Source organism: Temnothorax americanus, unplaced genomic scaffold (assembly GCF_048541705.1).
Source record: "Temnothorax americanus isolate GAGA-0224 unplaced genomic scaffold, ASM4854170v1 Scaffold50, whole genome shotgun sequence".
NCBI lineage: Eukaryota > Metazoa > Arthropoda > Insecta > Hymenoptera > Formicidae > Temnothorax > Temnothorax americanus.
In genome coordinates this window covers 675,599-693,176 of record NW_027509658.1, presented here as the reverse complement: position 1 = coordinate 693,176, position 17,578 = coordinate 675,599, and the positions used below count along the sequence as shown (strand labels likewise).

Sequence of the window (17,578 nt, the reverse complement as noted above, 5' to 3'; positions counted from 1 at the left end):
TATTTAAATATACAGCCCGGTGGCGTTTTATTGAGAAATTCATCTCTCTCTTCCTCCGAAAAAGAAAACCGACTGACCGGCCGTATCGTCCCCCCCTCCCCTCCCTCTTGTTGTTTTCTCAATCTCTCTTTATTCCTTCTTTACTAAAGAAGGCGCTCTCCCTCTCTCTTCCTCGGGCGATGCAACTCTCAATTGCGTTAAACGCGCACCTCTCGTGATTCTCGCAGCTTTCGCTCCGTTCCGCTCGTAAACATCACCGTGATATCAATTTCTCTCGGAACGGAGAGTTAAATAATCTTTAATACTACTCTGACAGCTCCGCCGATCGCGAGGGGTGCCTGCGATCGCAAGGGTGTTTCGGGGCTTCCCTCTTTTTTTTTGCCGATGTATTTCAACCACGAGCACAAGTGTTCTGTGGGCGAATTGAACGTTCGCTAAACGAGCATGAAATTTGGTTCGTTTCTTCGCAAATAATTTCAGCCGAATTTGAAGTTTCAGTTTCTGTCGTACAAACAGCGACAGATTAATGAGATAATTTTTTGAAAATGTACTTGTGTGTGTGTGTGTGTGTGTGTGTGTGTGTCCCAGCGTGGCTTCGTGCTTACTCCTCGATCGAACGAGCACATGGATGACGGGATCGATCGTAACCTTCGCAGTACGTGATCGTGACTATCGGGGCTAAAGAAACGTATCGACTCGTGCACGTCTCTCTGAATCGTGATAGTGAAAGAGCTCATTCATTGTCATTCGTGACCCGGGGAGGAGATTATTACACATTTCGTTCGACAAGTCAATCTTCTGAATGGAAAAAGGAATCCTAAAACACTGTCGCGATCTGAATAATTCCTGAATAAAGTTCGCGGGATGAAAACTAACAATGTAAACTCGCAATATTTTCAGCGGCAAACAATTTCCATTATTCTTGTCCTAACGCGCGCGACACATGTGATCGTTTTATTAATATTCCCGTTTTGTGAATCGCGGTTTCGAGTGATATACCCCCTCACGTTTGTCGCGACACCACCCACTCAAAAAAGGAAAAAAAAAGAGAAAAGATAAAGAGACACGACCGTCATTTTGTGTCATCAGTGTGTTGTGTTATTTAGAGTCACGTTTCATCGGCGTGGCTAATTCGGCGCGGTTGTCGGGGAAAATGCTGGTCGGCCGAAATAAACGGATCCCGATTAATATCATTATTAATGAAACCGGAAATCAGCACGCTACTTATCGGTAAACCGATATACTGAATCGTCATGTTCTTTTTTTTTTGCCGCGATCTCGAGCGGTTTTGCTTGAAATACATCGACAATCGTACATCATCATCGTCGGCGGACTGACGCGTCTTCCATGCTGGCAGAAAACGTTAATCACATCGCGTTATAGGAAAATTCATTTGGCAAGTCGTCGGTAACGAGAGAGAAAAGGTCATGTCCGAGACAAAAAAAATGTCACGTGCTTTTTACATTCTTTCGTCAATATTAACAAAAAATATTCTGCCATTCTTGCTGTTAACATGTTGAAATATGTCGCGCATTTATGCAATTTAATTTATGCAATAAATGAAGTTAATGACATGTGAATATACAGACAGGTATACTAATATAGTATCTGTTTGCATATTCACACGTCAGTCTTGCATCTCTACTTCTATTCTCTATTGTATTCTATAATTTATTTATATATGTATATAATATACATACATATATAAAAATTTATATATATGTATGTATGAATCTTTGATCTTTGGAAATGAAGGAGAATAACAAATACGGAGGGTATGTCCCGCGCGTGTCGGAATTTCCACGTTGTGTAGAAATGATAAACTCGGTAAACAGCAATTATGGTTATGAGGCGTTAAAAATTAATGAAAACGCGGAAACCAATTAACAGCGAGCGCGGCGAGTGCGTTAGGATCAATTCGGTTTTCTCATAGGTCACGGTAATTATTCAATACGCCATTTGCTGCGTTACATCATTCAGCGGGTCGTCATTAACTTAATTATTTGCCGTTGCCGATAAACATGCCCGTAATTTTCGTGACCAGGGGACCGTTCCCTTTCGAGGCCAGGGGATATATCGCTTTTTGCAAAATGGAAGAGCGCTTCGTCCTTCTACGGAAAGATGCACGAAAGAAAATTTTTATTCCTCTCGCGTGAACTCTTTTACGTGCTGGGTGGCATTGTCCGTGATCTGTCTTAATGTCTTTTTCAAAATTCCGATTAGAGTATTTGCAAATAATTTAGTTTTTATTTCGCCTGGATTTTATCTTGACATTAATTAATGATAAATGATTTCATGCAGTTTTAATGAAAAAAATAAAAACTTATTGTCTTTGATTTCAAAGTACTTAACGCAAGTTTTAATGAAAAAAATAGAAACTCTAGTCTTTTATTTCAAATTGCTTAATGCAAAACATTTAGATGTTTTCAATATTCGACGGATAATTACGTTTAAATTACTTTAAGAGGACTTTTTCAAAGATATATGCCCAGCATACCTTTACGAACTTGTGGCGCTACATAATTATTAATAATTCGGTCGGGCGAGTAAATATAGATCGTCCGAGAAGGGACGATGCATATTTAATCTTGATGAGGTATCGTCGATAGCCAATACCACCCACTTCCGGTGTCATTCGCAGGGTCGTTCCGATATAAGCGCGTGAGTGCACGCGCGTTTTACACTTCGCTCCGTGAACAAAAAAAAAAACACCTAACCGAACGCTTCTCGCGGACTTAATTTTCGGACGGGAGAAATTCCGTCGAAAGCGTTAATCGAGGGTAGCGACGAGCAGTGCAAAGTGACCAAGAAACAACCCTGCCAATGACAGGCGGACATTTCACGCCCCTGTCGCGATCGTGTCCACGTCAAGTTGGATCAATCCGATCGCCCAGTGATTTGCTGCGTGTAATCTCCCCTCTCCCTCTCCCCTCTCCCTCTCGCTCGCTCGCTCTTGCTCACATACACTCTCTTCCATTCTCTCTCTCTCTCTCTCTCTCTCTCTTCCACTTTTTCTCCGTGGTCTCTCTTTCCGATTCGCATATTTGGTTTCGAATTTAGAGTGTGGCTGCTCGGTAGCGACGAGGTTACCCGCAAAAATCGCGAAAGCTGGATCTCTCGCGGGCGCGGATTAACCCTTTAACTGGATCCCTTCATCGCTCTCAACCTGGATTAGACGCGTCAGAGGAGGCGCGTCCCTTATTGCGCCTCTTCGTGGCGGAGAACTGCGAACGCGACTAATGAGACTAATCAACAATTTGTCTCGCACTTTTCTTTATTTTACTCTAATTACTTTGACAAAAAAAATCGAAGTTTGAAATTAGGACAAATTTGTCGACAAACGCCTATAAAATACAATACAGAGTTGAGAATTAGTTGCGACCTTTGGTGCAATTTTCGTAGTTGAGAAACCGCTGAATGTGTGTTTAGTCTCAAACGCGATAAATGTGCCACGAGTACGGTGGGATCGCATATCGCCAAGTATCGCCAAGATTCGTTTTATTGAAATTATAAATGGCATAAAAATTATATAAAAAGGAAAGGGGTATTCGCGACAAAGACCTTGGTGATATTCAGGACGATAAGATCCGACTGCATTCGCGGTACATCCTCGAAACCCTGCGGCAATAGGAAGCAGTTGGCGTCTATCGCAAAAATTAAAAGTTGCAACTAATTTCCAGCTCCGAGTCGCACGATAATTGATCGATGTAAGGGACATCAGTTAAAGGGCTAAAGAACTACTTGAACGTTGCCGATTCAATTTGGAATACGGTTCCCTGTTCAATCCTCGAAACAGAGCGTTCGCTTTTACCCCCTCTTTTCCTTCTATCCGTCGGCCTTTCCTTTCTCCCCCGTTTCCACCCTTCTTTTTTTACTTTACTTTTTTTTCCTCAACCCTCTCTATCGGTCCAACAGCAGCGACTCGAGCGTCTTCTCAATAAAATGCCTCCGTACGTGTGTCACTTGTCTGATATATTGGTATACTATCCTTGTTTTTTTTTTCGGAATTGCTTGTAATGGTTAGTCACATATACATACGACTGGATTTCGTTGTAGTGTTGTGGTGTGGCTGTTTGTTGTGTGCTGTCTGTTTCTCTTTAATCTAAAGCTTACGTTTAAAGAAGCAGCAGCAAGATACGGTATATATATATATAATATATAATATGTAGGCAGATGGGTATATAGAGGCCATAATCACGTATGTATATATATATAAATATATATGTATATACGGTTCATACAGGTACAGCGAGCGTGCATGGATATTCATTGTATATATGTATATATTTTCCCCACCCATGTGAGATTTTCGCTTGCCTTTTCGAGAGCTGTCGATGTTGGTCGCACAGCTAAATCAACAAACAGAACTCAGTCATAATATATATAAATGCAGCCCGCCGTCGCGCTCGCCCATCTCCGCGCTCCTGTTTTTGTACCGTACGTTATTCCCGATTAATTTTTAATTCACCCCCTCATCCCGCCCCCTTCCCTTTCGCGCGCGAAGATGTATTCTGCCGCGTCGGTCCGGTTCTGACACACGCGCGCTTCCGGTGTCTCCGTCCAAATAAATTTGACAAAGATCGCCCGACGGATATTTTCTTTCGCCGAAGCGAAACTAATTTTTGCGCGACCGGCGATACCGATTAGGCGCGACGATAGATAGTCCTTCGAGAGAGCGCGAGATACCTCCGATCTGAATTCTCCTCGGAGGAGGTTTACATCGCGCCGAGGAAAAAGGTCGGGAACGTCACGAGAAGAAAGGGGGAGACTGGGGCCCCGAGCACGATGCCGGGGAGACTCGCTATCTCGCGGAAGACGTGCCGAAGGAAGATGTCCTGCGACCGAGGCCTGCGGTCGCGGGACATCCGTCGACTTCCAGGCACGATTCCACCGAGCGCGAATCTCCCCCCGGCCTCTTCGATCTGATCCGATCCGATCTCCTCGGGGGGGTCCCGGTCAATCGGAAAAATCGCTCGTACGACGACGACGACGATGACGACGCAGCGTACGCCTGCGTCGCGTCACGTCGCGTCGCGACGCCGCTATTTTTCCCGTCCCGTCGTTTCCTCGGCTTTTTCGAATTCTTCTCCCGCGGGAATCGCGCGCGAAAACGTTTTCGGTTTCGATTTCCCACTTCGATTTCGCCGATTTCGACTCGCCTCGCTCGAGCGGCGGCTGCATGGAAGAACAAAAATACGAGAGAAAGAGAAAACAATCGATGGATGGAGGGGGCAGAAAGAAGAAGAAGCTGCGCTTATAAAACGTAGATATGCGTATAATATCTGTACATATGCATAAGGTCGATCGATCGATTCATCCATCGGTCAGTCAATCGAAAGCAATTGACAAAATGACTCAACCGGGGGGAGCGAATCAAGAGGGGGGACAAACTGACTGAACCAAAAACGCAAAGGCAAGTCGTGTGTTGAATGTCATCGGCAGAGTGTCTTTGCGTGAGCAGAGAGAAGTCCAAACCTTTCGAAAAAGAAAAGGAAGGGAAATACGGTATCTCGATATTTTGTGAGGGATGATATTCGATTATGTAGAATCGCGTTTTACCGAGAGCCAATTCTGTTCAAAGGAAGCAACATTTACCAACGGATTTTATTTCCCGCGCGTGGCATTTTTGCCGTCGCCGCTTCAACAGATTCGACTCGCAATAAAATACGACATTTCTCGAAACCGAATTTTGATGCGTATTTTCAACTTTAAGAAAAGATTTTCTCTGTGGGTAAAAGATTAATCGACGATTTTGCTTAGCGAATCCAAGATTCGAGGAGGACTGTGAAAGAGGGGTTTCGAAAAAAGGACTTCTTTCCACTCACGCGCGCGTATCCGTGTGTGTCTATGTGTGTGTGAGTGTGTATGCGTATTCGTATAATATATAAAGACAAAGGTCAAAGGTCAATGTAATCTCGAACCATTACAACAATGTCATAGTAATCTGGTTTCAGAAACATGTGTGGTTATCATAGGTGGAATTATTTACGAAACACCGAAACTGAGAGACTCACAAGCAGGAAGAGGAGGGTGTTTTCCTTCGTTTAGAGTTGACCGATCTCACGTTAACATTGCGCATCTGGTAGTCTGCAATGCAAAACACACTTTGGTAGGGTCAGGGACGGACGACGGCCTTCGACGAGACGACGAGAAACGGAGAAGGCAACTTTTTTTTCTTAACTCGCAATTCTCTCTCTCTCTCTCTCTCTCTCTCTCTCTCTCTCCCTCTCTCTCTCTTTCATTCTTCCTCTTTCTCTCCCTCTCTCTCTCTCTCTCTCTCTCTCTCTCTCTCTCTCCCCCTCTCTCTCTTTCTCTCTCTTTCGTTCTCGTCGCCGTTTCTCTCGTCGCCGTTTCTCTCGTTGCCGCTTTCTCTTCTCCGTCCTGCACTCTCCTTTCCTTCTTTTTTTTTACGTTACCCCGGCACTCCGTCTCTATCTCTTACTCCGTCTCTGTCTCTTAGGTCGGAGCGACGCGCAACAAACCCTCTCGTTGCCGATTTTCTCTTTCGCGTTCTCTTCCGCCGCCCGGCAGAGAAAACGACGGCGACATCGCGAAACGTTTATTAGGCTCGATAATTCTCGTTCTCGCGACCGAGAACGATACATAATTAAACGTCATGTCACGGTATTTCCATTGCAAGGATAATCTTTACTCTTCGAGTTAGGAGAAACAGATTTTTTCTAGAAATCCAGAAATAATTAAGAATTTTATCTAGTTAATTAATTGAAATGCACGATTTATTTATAAAATTACAAATACCGACAAACAAACCTCGAAATTAAACAAATAAACCGTATCTCCGACCTTGCCTGATCGAATACGACCGTAACTCCTGATTTCATGTCTGACCATACAGTAGCTCTGTAACTCCTTGCTTCCCGACTGACCATAGGCGGGCCGTAACTCCTTAAGTAAACCGCGTTACCCCGTCGTCGCTTTCTCTTTGTTTTTTTTTTTTATTTTATTTTATTTTATTCCTTTTCATTTCCCTTTCTTCCACCGGGGGGATCGAATTGGCGACGAAAGAGAAATCGCAGGGACCCGTTACGTCTGCCCGCCATTGAAATAAAGAGGGACGCTGCGTCGATCACAGAGAACAAGAAACGCAAATCAAGTGGCCCTCGGCGCGGACGGCCCTGTCGCTCTCCTTGCCTCGGGGTATACTACCAAACTACGGGGTAGAAGTCCACTCTAAATTCGAAACGAAATCAACGAGCCGAACCGAGCGGCCGCTTCGCGAAAGCGGAGAGAATTCGAGGGTCCTCTGTCTGATCTACGCCCGGCTCGATCGGTCAAGCTCTCTTGATTCGGCGACCACTTTCTCTTGGCGCCGACGTGGAATCCGAGGATCCGCACGGGTCTAAAGCCCGTGTAACACTTCCTATCGCGGACGCGGATCGGATTGAGATTGCAGATCGCGGATCGTAATCCAGCCAATTATAGACGAGCAGCTCATCTGTGATTGGCTGACATCCGATCCGCGATCCGTAATCCCAATCCGATCCGTGTCCGCGATACGTAGTGTGACACGGGCTTAAGGAACTTTCCGCGACTCGAGGACTCGACGATCCGCGGATTTTGAGACTCGACAGTCCAAAAGAAAAAAAAATATAGATATACATATGGAATATCTAAATCCGAGAATTTGAGAATCCCGCGAAACCGCGGGACTCGAGGAATCCGAGGACTTTTGAACTCGTGGAGTTCCGAAGCGCCCGTGAACTTGCAGGATCCAAGGATTCCAAGGTCCAAGCGCTCGCTTCCGGTTGAACGTCTTCGAGGGTCCGCGGGGCTTCTTGTCGGAGAGAAAAAAAAATCCGCGTTTCACGACCAATTATCTCAATTGCGATTATCGACGTAAAGTTCACTCTCTGCCCCGCGGAGACTCGATGGACGTGTCCTGATCCTGAAAAGAAAATCGTTATATGCTCTTATGAGATAGGAGGATGCGGGGAGCGCGTTGTGTATGTGTGTATATGTGGGCGTGCGGTTGTGTGAGCGCGTGTGTGCATGGGTGTACACACACGTATGCCGGGCGTTGTTAACGCACGCCGTATTTAGTCCACGCGAAAAGCGATCGGAGGACGTAAACGGACGTAAGCGGGAATAAAAAGAGCTGAATATCTGTCGGGGCCGGCGATTTGCTCGTCCTCATCGTCGTCCTCGTCCTCGTATGCGCGCGCGCGCGCGCGTTTTCCATCCGCGTTGGCGCGGGATACTCATCGCGCTCGTGCACTTGCAGCCGATATATTTTTCGCCTGCGTTCGTCGTCGTCTCTTTTTTCGGGAGACGGACGATTAAAGAGAAAGGCAAAAAAAAAAAGAGAATGCCGGGGAAGGGTGGAGCGGGATTTGTACGATCGGGAAGCATTTTGGAACTCGCTCCGCGCGCCGATTAGTCGCCCGGAGCATTATCGAATCGCCGAGCCGAATCGATATGACGTGTCTTTAACGCTTCTTATTTTAAAAATTATCATGACGTTATGTATCCGATTCGCAGATTTAATGTCCGTGAAATTGCTGTCGCTGTATCTCGATGTTAATTTTATCACGTTCGAGTATTAAATCAAGTTGAAATCGAGCAGCGTCGTGACAGGAAACTAAAAGCTAAACGTGAAATCAACGGTCGATTTTCGAGCAAAACAAAGAATGTTCTTTTTAAATTACAAACAAATTTATTAAAATCATGTAAATACAAATCATCAATGTTTCGATCAAAGAAAATGTTTTGATCAAATTACATGTCATACAAAAGATAAAGTAAGAAATCAAAAATCAAATAAAAAAACCGCGAGCAACAATCAAACGCATTATGTCAAGACAATTTGAATAAATTAGCTACGGTTAACGGTCGGAATTATAAGGAAACTAAAAATTGACGATAATGTTCAACACGTCATTTGCATAGTCGAGAGCGATATCGCATCATTTTCATCGTTAACTTAATTAGTCCACTTCCGCGTAGGTTAATGATACTTCGACGTCGCTATCGCAAGATATCTCTACCGCTATTCCTAGCGGATGTTACCAGGTCTCGCATCCTGAACGCGTTACGATAGGGATCACGCTATCTCTTGTTTAAAAACACGTATAGGAAACGTGCGCCGGCCGGCAAAGAACGTTACGCCATCACCTCTGTCCCGCTGTGATAAAGGTAGATAGCTGTAACCTTTTCAAGTTTCAAGGTTTATGTCTTCGATACCGTCACACCGTTCAGCGAGGCCAACGTTTTAATTAAATTGAAAACCGGCGGCTGTTGATCGAATTGTTAATTAAAGTCCGCGGACTTATTTATTGAATCGCGCGCCGATCTCTTGTCGTATAATACGCGTTGCCCGAGTCGGAGTCGAGCGAGACGCAAACAAATGAAGCGTCCGTCATTTCTGTCATCCCGCGACGAGTCGAAAATACGATGGAGATGATCGGGGGCGGCAGGGGGAGGGATAGAATAAGAAGTCGGGACTATTTTTCAAAATCCTTTTTTCGCTCACCGACGCGCGACCCGATTATCTCCGGAGCGAAGGAATAACAAATAAAAAAATCACAAACTCCGCGTCCATCACCGTGCGCGCGATTCGACCTCGGATGATTACAGCCGTCATTTCGTCGTTTCAACATTTCGGCAAAAATACCCCGGGCGAAGAAGTGTCATTTCTCATTCCCAAGACGGTGAAAGAATAGCGTTGCGTTTAATGCATTCATCTGTGTTTTTAATTCGATCCGCCAAAGCGTATATCAAGCGCCTCGCGTGACGCGTTCGCCTCTTCGATATTCCGAGCACAAAAGATCGCTAAATGCGCTTTTGATTATTGAAAAATACGCTTATATTCGCAAATTTTTCTGTGCGTTCTAATCGATCGTGGATTGAAGATGGTTTATCAGATGCAAATGACCAAATTGAAGAAAGTTAAACGTAATTTAAGTAGAAAATCAATTAAAGAAAATCAACTTCAATTTCTTTGGATTTCCCTTTGGAAGAAATTTAAGTAAATTTCTCCGATAGCCTGAAGTTTCTCGGTTTCCTTTCAGATGGAATTTAGGAGGGCTCTCCCTTTTTTTTTATAAAAAAGGATTCCGTCTTTCTATCTACCTGGAAGGTACGAGGTTCCAAGAATTCCAGTATTTAATCACCAATCGAAATAAACCGAGAATCGACACTGCGAATCTATAATATAAAGAATCTGACAATTTCGTTGCGTAAAGTTTGCGCTTTTTCGAATCCTTCCGGGATTTAGAAATCCTGAAGATGAAGATCGAAGTCAACGCGATCTTTGAAACAGGAGAGATCGTCAGGGCGAAATGTCATTATTACACTCTCCGTCTCTTCTATCTACTCTGTGCCTCGCTGGTACGAATTTCCCTTGCGCTATATTCTCGCATCTCGTCGGTCGTAGAGAAAGAGAAAAAGAGAGAGAGAGAGAGAGAGAGAGAGAGAGAGAGTCGATTACCTTTGACGGAACCACCTGTTCGGCGTTATCCTCTTTTTTTCTTAAGCGACGCCCGAATTCGTTTCATGGCTCGCGTCCGCCGCCGCTATGGCGCATCCGCATACGCTATAAAGCGGCAAAGTGGTCGGTCAGTCGCGGATAGAGAAAAGCGGAAGGGTGAGGAGACCCCGGTGCATCCAGCATTGGGGGTATGGGCGGACGTCGAGCGGCGTGAGGGGCGGGGGGACGGAGAGCGAGCCCGGGGGGTGGAAGGGTGGGAATTTAAAAGTAATTTTGACGTCGGAAAGAGTGGCCGGTGCTGAGAGAGGGCACCGACGGATCGTTACGGTCCTTTGATCGCGAATTAAAAGCTCGAAGTCGACAGTTTAGCGATGCCACCTCTATCGTGACGATGGGCGGCGAGCGATGGTGCTCGCTTTCTTTTTCTCTTTCCCTTTTTCTCTCTCTTTCTCTGTGTGCGGGTTCCCCGGTTCGTTCTCTCTCTCTCTCTCTTTCTCTCTTCGGTCCAAACTCCGGGGTACCTATCCACCATCCGAGTCTCTTCCTCCTTCTTTCTCCTCCTACCTCTGTCTTTTTCCGCGCAATGTCCATCCGCCTGTCTTTCTCTTCCACCATCCCTTCGTAGGCGCGCTCTCGCGCCATATTTCCCTGTCTTCTGCGGCCGGTTCGTTAACCTGTCTGCAGCATTTATTGGCGCTTGCCGATGTAAAAGGAAGAGCTTACCAATAACATATTACTGTGTTTCAATTCTGCAACGGGCGTAGGTAGAAAAAGAGTGGTGGGGCGGGAGAGGGAACGGCGTTTCGCGGATAAATCCTTTGCGAGAGTCGACCGTTGCGTCAGTCGACGGGAACGGGCCGCGTTCGGGGCTTTTTCCCCAGCCCCAACCCCCTTCTCGCCGCCTGACCCCCTTTGGCCCTTCGCCTTTGGTCTCTTTGGACGAGAGAATCAACGGAGGGTATCCTTGGATCGTCCCGTCGATCGCCGCCGATTGATTTGCCGATCGGCCGCTTGTCGCCCGGTACGGCCGGCTGGCTCGATTGTGCTGATTTCATTACCATCGAAAATTTAATTTAACTTTCATAGCGCCGCGGGGCGACGCCGGCACACGCCGTGTTGCTATTAATAAGAGCAAATAGCGCGACGGCCGATCGCGTTTATTCTTTCTGACTGTCGAGTCAATAATGACGTGCGAGCGCGCGGGATAAACAGAGGGACGAGCCTTGAAAAAAAAGAGGGAGAGACCGCGGAAAGAGGCGACCGTTCATGGCGCGACGAGAGGAATCAAAGGTTACGGAATAATTTGCAAGCGAATGGCCATAGAGAGAGAGAGAGAGAGTGCCTTTGGCGACCGATCCTCGTGGTCGAAAATAGACAGATTCCTGGTTTTCGAGTGCGGCCTCTTTTTTCTTCCCCTCTCGAAACTTCGCCTCCGAAAGAGATTGAGATTTAGTTGTCAAATGAAGATTTATTTTATGGCAAACAGTAGCGGCTCTCTTCGAAGTGAAGTGCTTTCCTCCGGGGAAGAATCGACTCGAAATTTATCGCGAAATCTGCGCTTTTCGACATCAGGTGGGCTCCGAGACACTCTCGACTTGTCTCCATTATCTAAACATCTTATTTAACCCTCTCGGAGCGTACCGCGATAAAAAACATTTATGCTCGTCGAGGAGACGCGACGAAGAATTACGACGTCGGCGCGACTCCGATTACGTTTATCTGCCGGCGCTGAAACTTGGAATCGGACGCGACTCTCTCGTGGGCTTATAATAAATATTTCGACCGCGTCGACGGCGGGAGAATCGGCGGACGGGGGGGGAGGGGGGAAAGAGGATGGCTATGCACGGTGGAGACGAAGCCGTTTAGACGGGATACGTTCGATTTTGTTCGAATATGACGGCTCGACGTTGCATACGCGAGAGTCGCCGCGAGTGAGCGGGATGGCTCGCGGAGAGAAAGGGAGAGGAGGACGGACGGCTCGTGGATAGCGGGGGTTGCGCGGACGGACAAGGGGGCGGGAGGGAGTGGGTGGATTCGAAGGCCGGGGCTTTTCGGTCGAGAGTTTCGGCCGGAATATCGGAAAACGCCGCCGAGTTAGAGTACAAGGGAGAGTCCGGAGGCTTACCCCGATATATATGCATATAAACACAATACCTTGCCGGTCGCGGGGGGGGGGGATGGTACGCGCCGCACACACGGAACGCACGTTCGCACACCCACGCGCATGTATGTGCGATGCACACGCACTCTCCGCTCCGAATATCCACATCCGCGTCTATTTTATATCCGCTAGGGCGACGAGGGAACCTCGAAAAACGGCGGGGGGGGGGCAGGCGGGGGAAGGGAGATCTTCCGCGCGGGCGGACCGTTCGCCTTCTCTCTATCAGCGTCCGCTAATCCGAAAACTCGTGTGTGCTCGAAAATCGCACGACGATTATTGCCGTCGTCTGTTTCGGCCGGTGAGAGGCGATCGCGACCGTCCGATCGAGCGGATCGACTTGCGACGGGTCCGCATCCCGTGAAAGATTACGCGGGGATCTCGAATTTTGGGCTCGACTCTTTTCCCGAAAAGAATGGATAATAAAAAAAAATAAAAAATAGGAGGCGATATTTGTTCCGAGTTCGCGTTCGATGTTGCCCGTCCGAATTTCCCTTTATTCTCGTCGCGCTGAGTTTTTCGATTCGGCAACTTCGCGAAGTCGTTAGAAATGGCGAATTTTGGACGGAAAGTTTCAGCCTGCTCTCGCTAATATTTTCGACATTGTCGGTATACTGACTTTCAGCTGTGAGCAGTCAATGTTTAATATTATCGTTTTTATTAATAAACGATTCGTTCTATTTTAATTATTAATATATCTATGATATTTTTATTTTCTGCACCTTTTCTGTAAACTTAGTTTAATAATATAATTATAGTGACATCCAGAATTATAGTGATAAAAAATCTCGGGAAATTGAACTTTCTAAAAATATAATCTCGGTAGAAATGTCACGTTTGCTAAACAAACGCCCACCACATTCAACACCCGTTCTTATTAGATGAATTCCTAGTGAATGTACAACAATGTTATATTACCATTTTGCAATTATTATGAAACTGTCTTTATTTGATTTGTTTTTTTTTTTTTTCCCTAAATTCGATTTACGATTATTTTGAGGAATTGTTTCTTTATGTCAGTAAAGATAAAAATTGGTTAATTACATGATTACTCGAGTGCATGACTTTGATTTTGGGGAAATCGAGTTCGCCCGTCACTAGATTCGCACTATGCAGGACGCTAATTATCAGCGCGGAGCCCGCCCGCGGGTGCATCGACCGGAAACGCGACGCGCGCGAGTACGGGGATTCACGTCGCGCTGGCAGGTTTTTCCGGCGGGTAATGCCGCCAGACCGGGTTTTCAGTTTGCTGCGTAGCCAGATTTCGAAATCCCTCAATTTGATGAATGGCCGTGATCGCGCGACGCCGACGACCGGGACGAGGGCAGGCGAGGGTGGGGGGGAGGTGGGGGGCGGGTGAGTCGCATGATTAATATGCATTGAAAACGACGACGACGACGATGACGTCGGCGACGACGACGACGACGCGCATCGCGGAACGTGACGCCGAAATCGCGCCGCGTCGCGGATCGTCAACGACGTCGCTCGACTGCCGATCGCTCGTCGTGGCGATAAATCGTTCTTCCTAGGGGGAGGGGGAGGGGGAGAGAGAGCGGGGACATCGTGCTTTCCTCCCGAGATGCTTCGAACTCCCGTCGATCTCCTCTTTAATCGTTTTGGATTATGATATACGCTGCGGGCAATCGAAACGTATATACGTTATTTTAATCGTTTGGAGAACGCGCGCGAAAGGTACACGAAAGATTTCATATATTTTTAGAAGCCGACTTTTCCTTTAATGAGAAATGAGAGATTATTATAGTTAAAGAAATTTCTCGTTTCGAGAAGTCAAATATAGAAATAGGGTCGAGGGTATGCCGTTACATCGGTCCAATAAAATCAAAAATATACGCAATGTAGCAATATATATTTAGCGTTTTAATATTAAATATATATTTAGTACAGAAAAATATCGTTTGCAATTAATGTGTAAGAGAGTGTATTATTATAATAATTATAAATACATTTAATGATGTTCAATCAGTTATCGATTAATTAGATTATTTTTGTATCATTCTTTATATTATTATTATTATTAGGAATCATAATTGTATTATTTTAAAGAATATAAAAATTCACTGCAAGAGGTTTTAGGAGTTAATTGCAATTAAGTATTTTTTAAAATGTATTTTAGCTCTTGTTTTTTTCCAAAGTTTTTGGTCTTTTTAAGGAAAAATTGAGAAGAATATGTGATATAAACAAGTTGAAAATCTTTAAATAATTAAATAAAATAAATCATTTTAACAAAATGCAAAAGTTGTCAAATTATAATAATTCTTATAGATTCATAAAATAACTGTGAAAAAAGTATACTTTTGAATTCTATTTCGATCACTTTCTTGAAATGAAACAAGATTTACGAAATCATCTCGGAAATATTATTGTTACAGCAGTTCTGCCGTAGTCCTACATAGCGGGATTTTGTAAATAGAAATTTGGATGCTTATCAGAATGTACGAAGGGCATGCGATCCCCTTCTCGTTCGCGTCGCGTTCCCCTCACCTAATTATTTTCCTCTTTTGTCGATCCTCTCACAGGCCACTCACTCTTTCGTCTCCTCCCTCGCGGGCTTGTATAACGTTACCGGTAACCTAATAACGATCGAAAGGCGGCGGTAACCGAAACCGGAAGCGCTCGTGAACGAGGAAACCCCTTCGACGCGCGACTAAGTCGATTCGTCCGGCTCTTTCGGTTTCATCCTGTCCCTGTTACGCGAATTCAATACCACACCTCCTTCCTCATCGGTCCTATCGTATTTTCTTTTTATACGCAAGTCGTGTTGGACAGTGTTAACATCGTATATCATATAGATATGATAGACTATGAATTTTGGCTGAGAAAATTGTAGACATGTAATGAGAGCGGTCTAAAAATTTACATATTTACAGCGGCCATAATTAAATCGCGAATGAAAACTTTCCAGACCTTGTCGGATCAAAGGGCTGGCAGTTGCAGGTCTGGTAATTCCGGAATCTCTCTTCATATAAGTTCGTAAGAAAAAAAAACGGACGCGCGTTGTCGGTACCGTTAACGGGAAAATATAACGCGAATGCGAAAGATAGCCGAGCTCCGTCATCGATAATCTTTTCTCTCAATCGCGATAGAATGGAATCTGAGTTTAGATTGGATCGTGGGGGGCTTAGTAGACACAGCAAAATAGATTGTTAAATAATACAGCGCGTAAAACGGGCACTGCGGGAGGGGGGAGGGGGGAGGTACGAGGGAGGAGAAAAAGAAGAGGAGAGATTGGCGGTCGTAATAAAATTCTTCGCCGCGAATACCGTGTAATGGAAAATTTGCGAGAATTGTGGCCACTTCGTGTAATGGACAATCACGCGATCGGCAAAAATCGCCGGGAATTAGAGGATATTACACACAAGTCCGTCGCAAAGATAATGTAAGTCCACTTCTCATTCTTTCCCTTCCGAATTGCCGATCTCTTTCGGCGTTCTCCGAAGGAGATCTTCTTCGCGGCGCGGGCGGTTCAACGTCGAAAGGGGTTGCGTGAGCGAACTCGGAAAAGACGCTACCTTTCGGCGGAGCCTTCCGCGCGAAATAGGATAGTGGAGCAAGGTCACGGCTTAGAGAGAAAACCGAGAGAGGTTAGATTACGTGAGAGTACTGCGGAGTATGAGTCTAACTTCTATTAACGCGAGGCATTCTGAACAAAGTCGGGCGGAATTACATTCCCATCGATGGAACGTAAATAAGAGCGTATTAAACCGATTATATATAAACTGTACGCTGTTGTTTCGATAAAATCGAAACATCACCAAAACGCCGTCGCGCATACAATACATAACAATTAACTGTGGTAAACTGTTTTCAAAGCTCATCAATTTTTATTTACAATTTTTATACAAACGAGTGTTTATAGGATTATAATAGTACTGCTGTATAATAATCCATTGAGATTTTTACGCGAGGTGCTTTCATAAACCTGATCTCTCGCAAGATCAGGAAAATGATCTAACATATATTATTGGACTCACAAGAGAATATAATTTTCTAACCATTCACGCGCGCGGCTGTCAATATTTTAATGCCTGGTCCAGGCCTGCTCTCTCGACGTCTCACAATCAGCGACGTCGAGAGCGATCACGGTGTATTCGTTGAAACGCAACAAAGACATTTTCAGTTCGCGTTTGCTCGTCGCGATCGGTCTCGATAGGCATTTCGACGGTCCAGGCCTCGCGAAGGCGAGCGTGAAGATGTCCTCGGGAATCACGAGGAATTAATATAGTCCGACAATGTGGCGGGAGTAATTATTATCCCGTCGAGCCTCTCTCCCGCTTTGAGCGGGCGTGATTATGCGCGCGCGCCCGCGCGCATGCACGCAATATATATGCCGAAGCGACGTCGACGCGACACGGCCGGCGGTATATGCCGTGTGTGCGCGACATATATGTATGTATGTACCAGGTATCGCGGCCATATATACCGAGGCGCGCGTATGCATCTTATTGGCGCACGGAAATCCGCGTGGGCGCGCAACGCACACGCGTGCACACGCACACGTGCGTCTAAACCCTTGATGCCCGTCCCTACCCTCTCGCGGCGTGCATCTACATATGTAATTAGCGACACGGATTACGGGTATATCATCCGCGCGGGCTTGTGTACATACGCGTGTAATACACGCATATGCGATTAACATCTGGCTGCCGACGACGATGGCGACGACGACTGTGCCCGCGCCGCACGTCTGTACACACACGCTGTTTGCGGCCATATATGCATCACGGGGACGCGCGTATGTGCGTATGGCTGTGTATACACGCGTACGCGCGTGCACAAGTACGTGTGGGGTATGCGTGTTAATATAGGATCCCGAAATTAATCCGGAACGCGCAATTAGTAAGATGTGTTTGACCGTCAAGATACAATAACCCGTTTTTCCGTGATGAAAGGAGGAGGGAGAGAAAGGGAGAGAGGTGGGAAAGAGAGAAATAGAAAGCTGTCAATTATATTAA

At 45.8% G+C, this 17,578-nt stretch overlaps 1 protein-coding gene across 6 annotated transcripts in view; it reads right to left on the bottom strand.

Moving 5' to 3' along the window:
- LOC143904335 (uncharacterized) overlaps window positions 1–17,578 on the bottom strand; it is an 85,010-nt gene that overhangs the window by 27,989 nt on the left and 39,443 nt on the right. For 2 of the 6 annotated variants that reach the window (XM_077418940.1, XM_077418942.1), the window contains one exon: window positions 6,015–6,087. The exons of 2 other annotated variants lie outside the window; for them this stretch is intronic. In XM_077418940.1, the coding sequence (XP_077275066.1) occupies window positions 6,015–6,087 (73 nt within the window). 2 more of the 6 variants (XM_077418938.1, XM_077418941.1) reach the window with 1 other exon arrangement.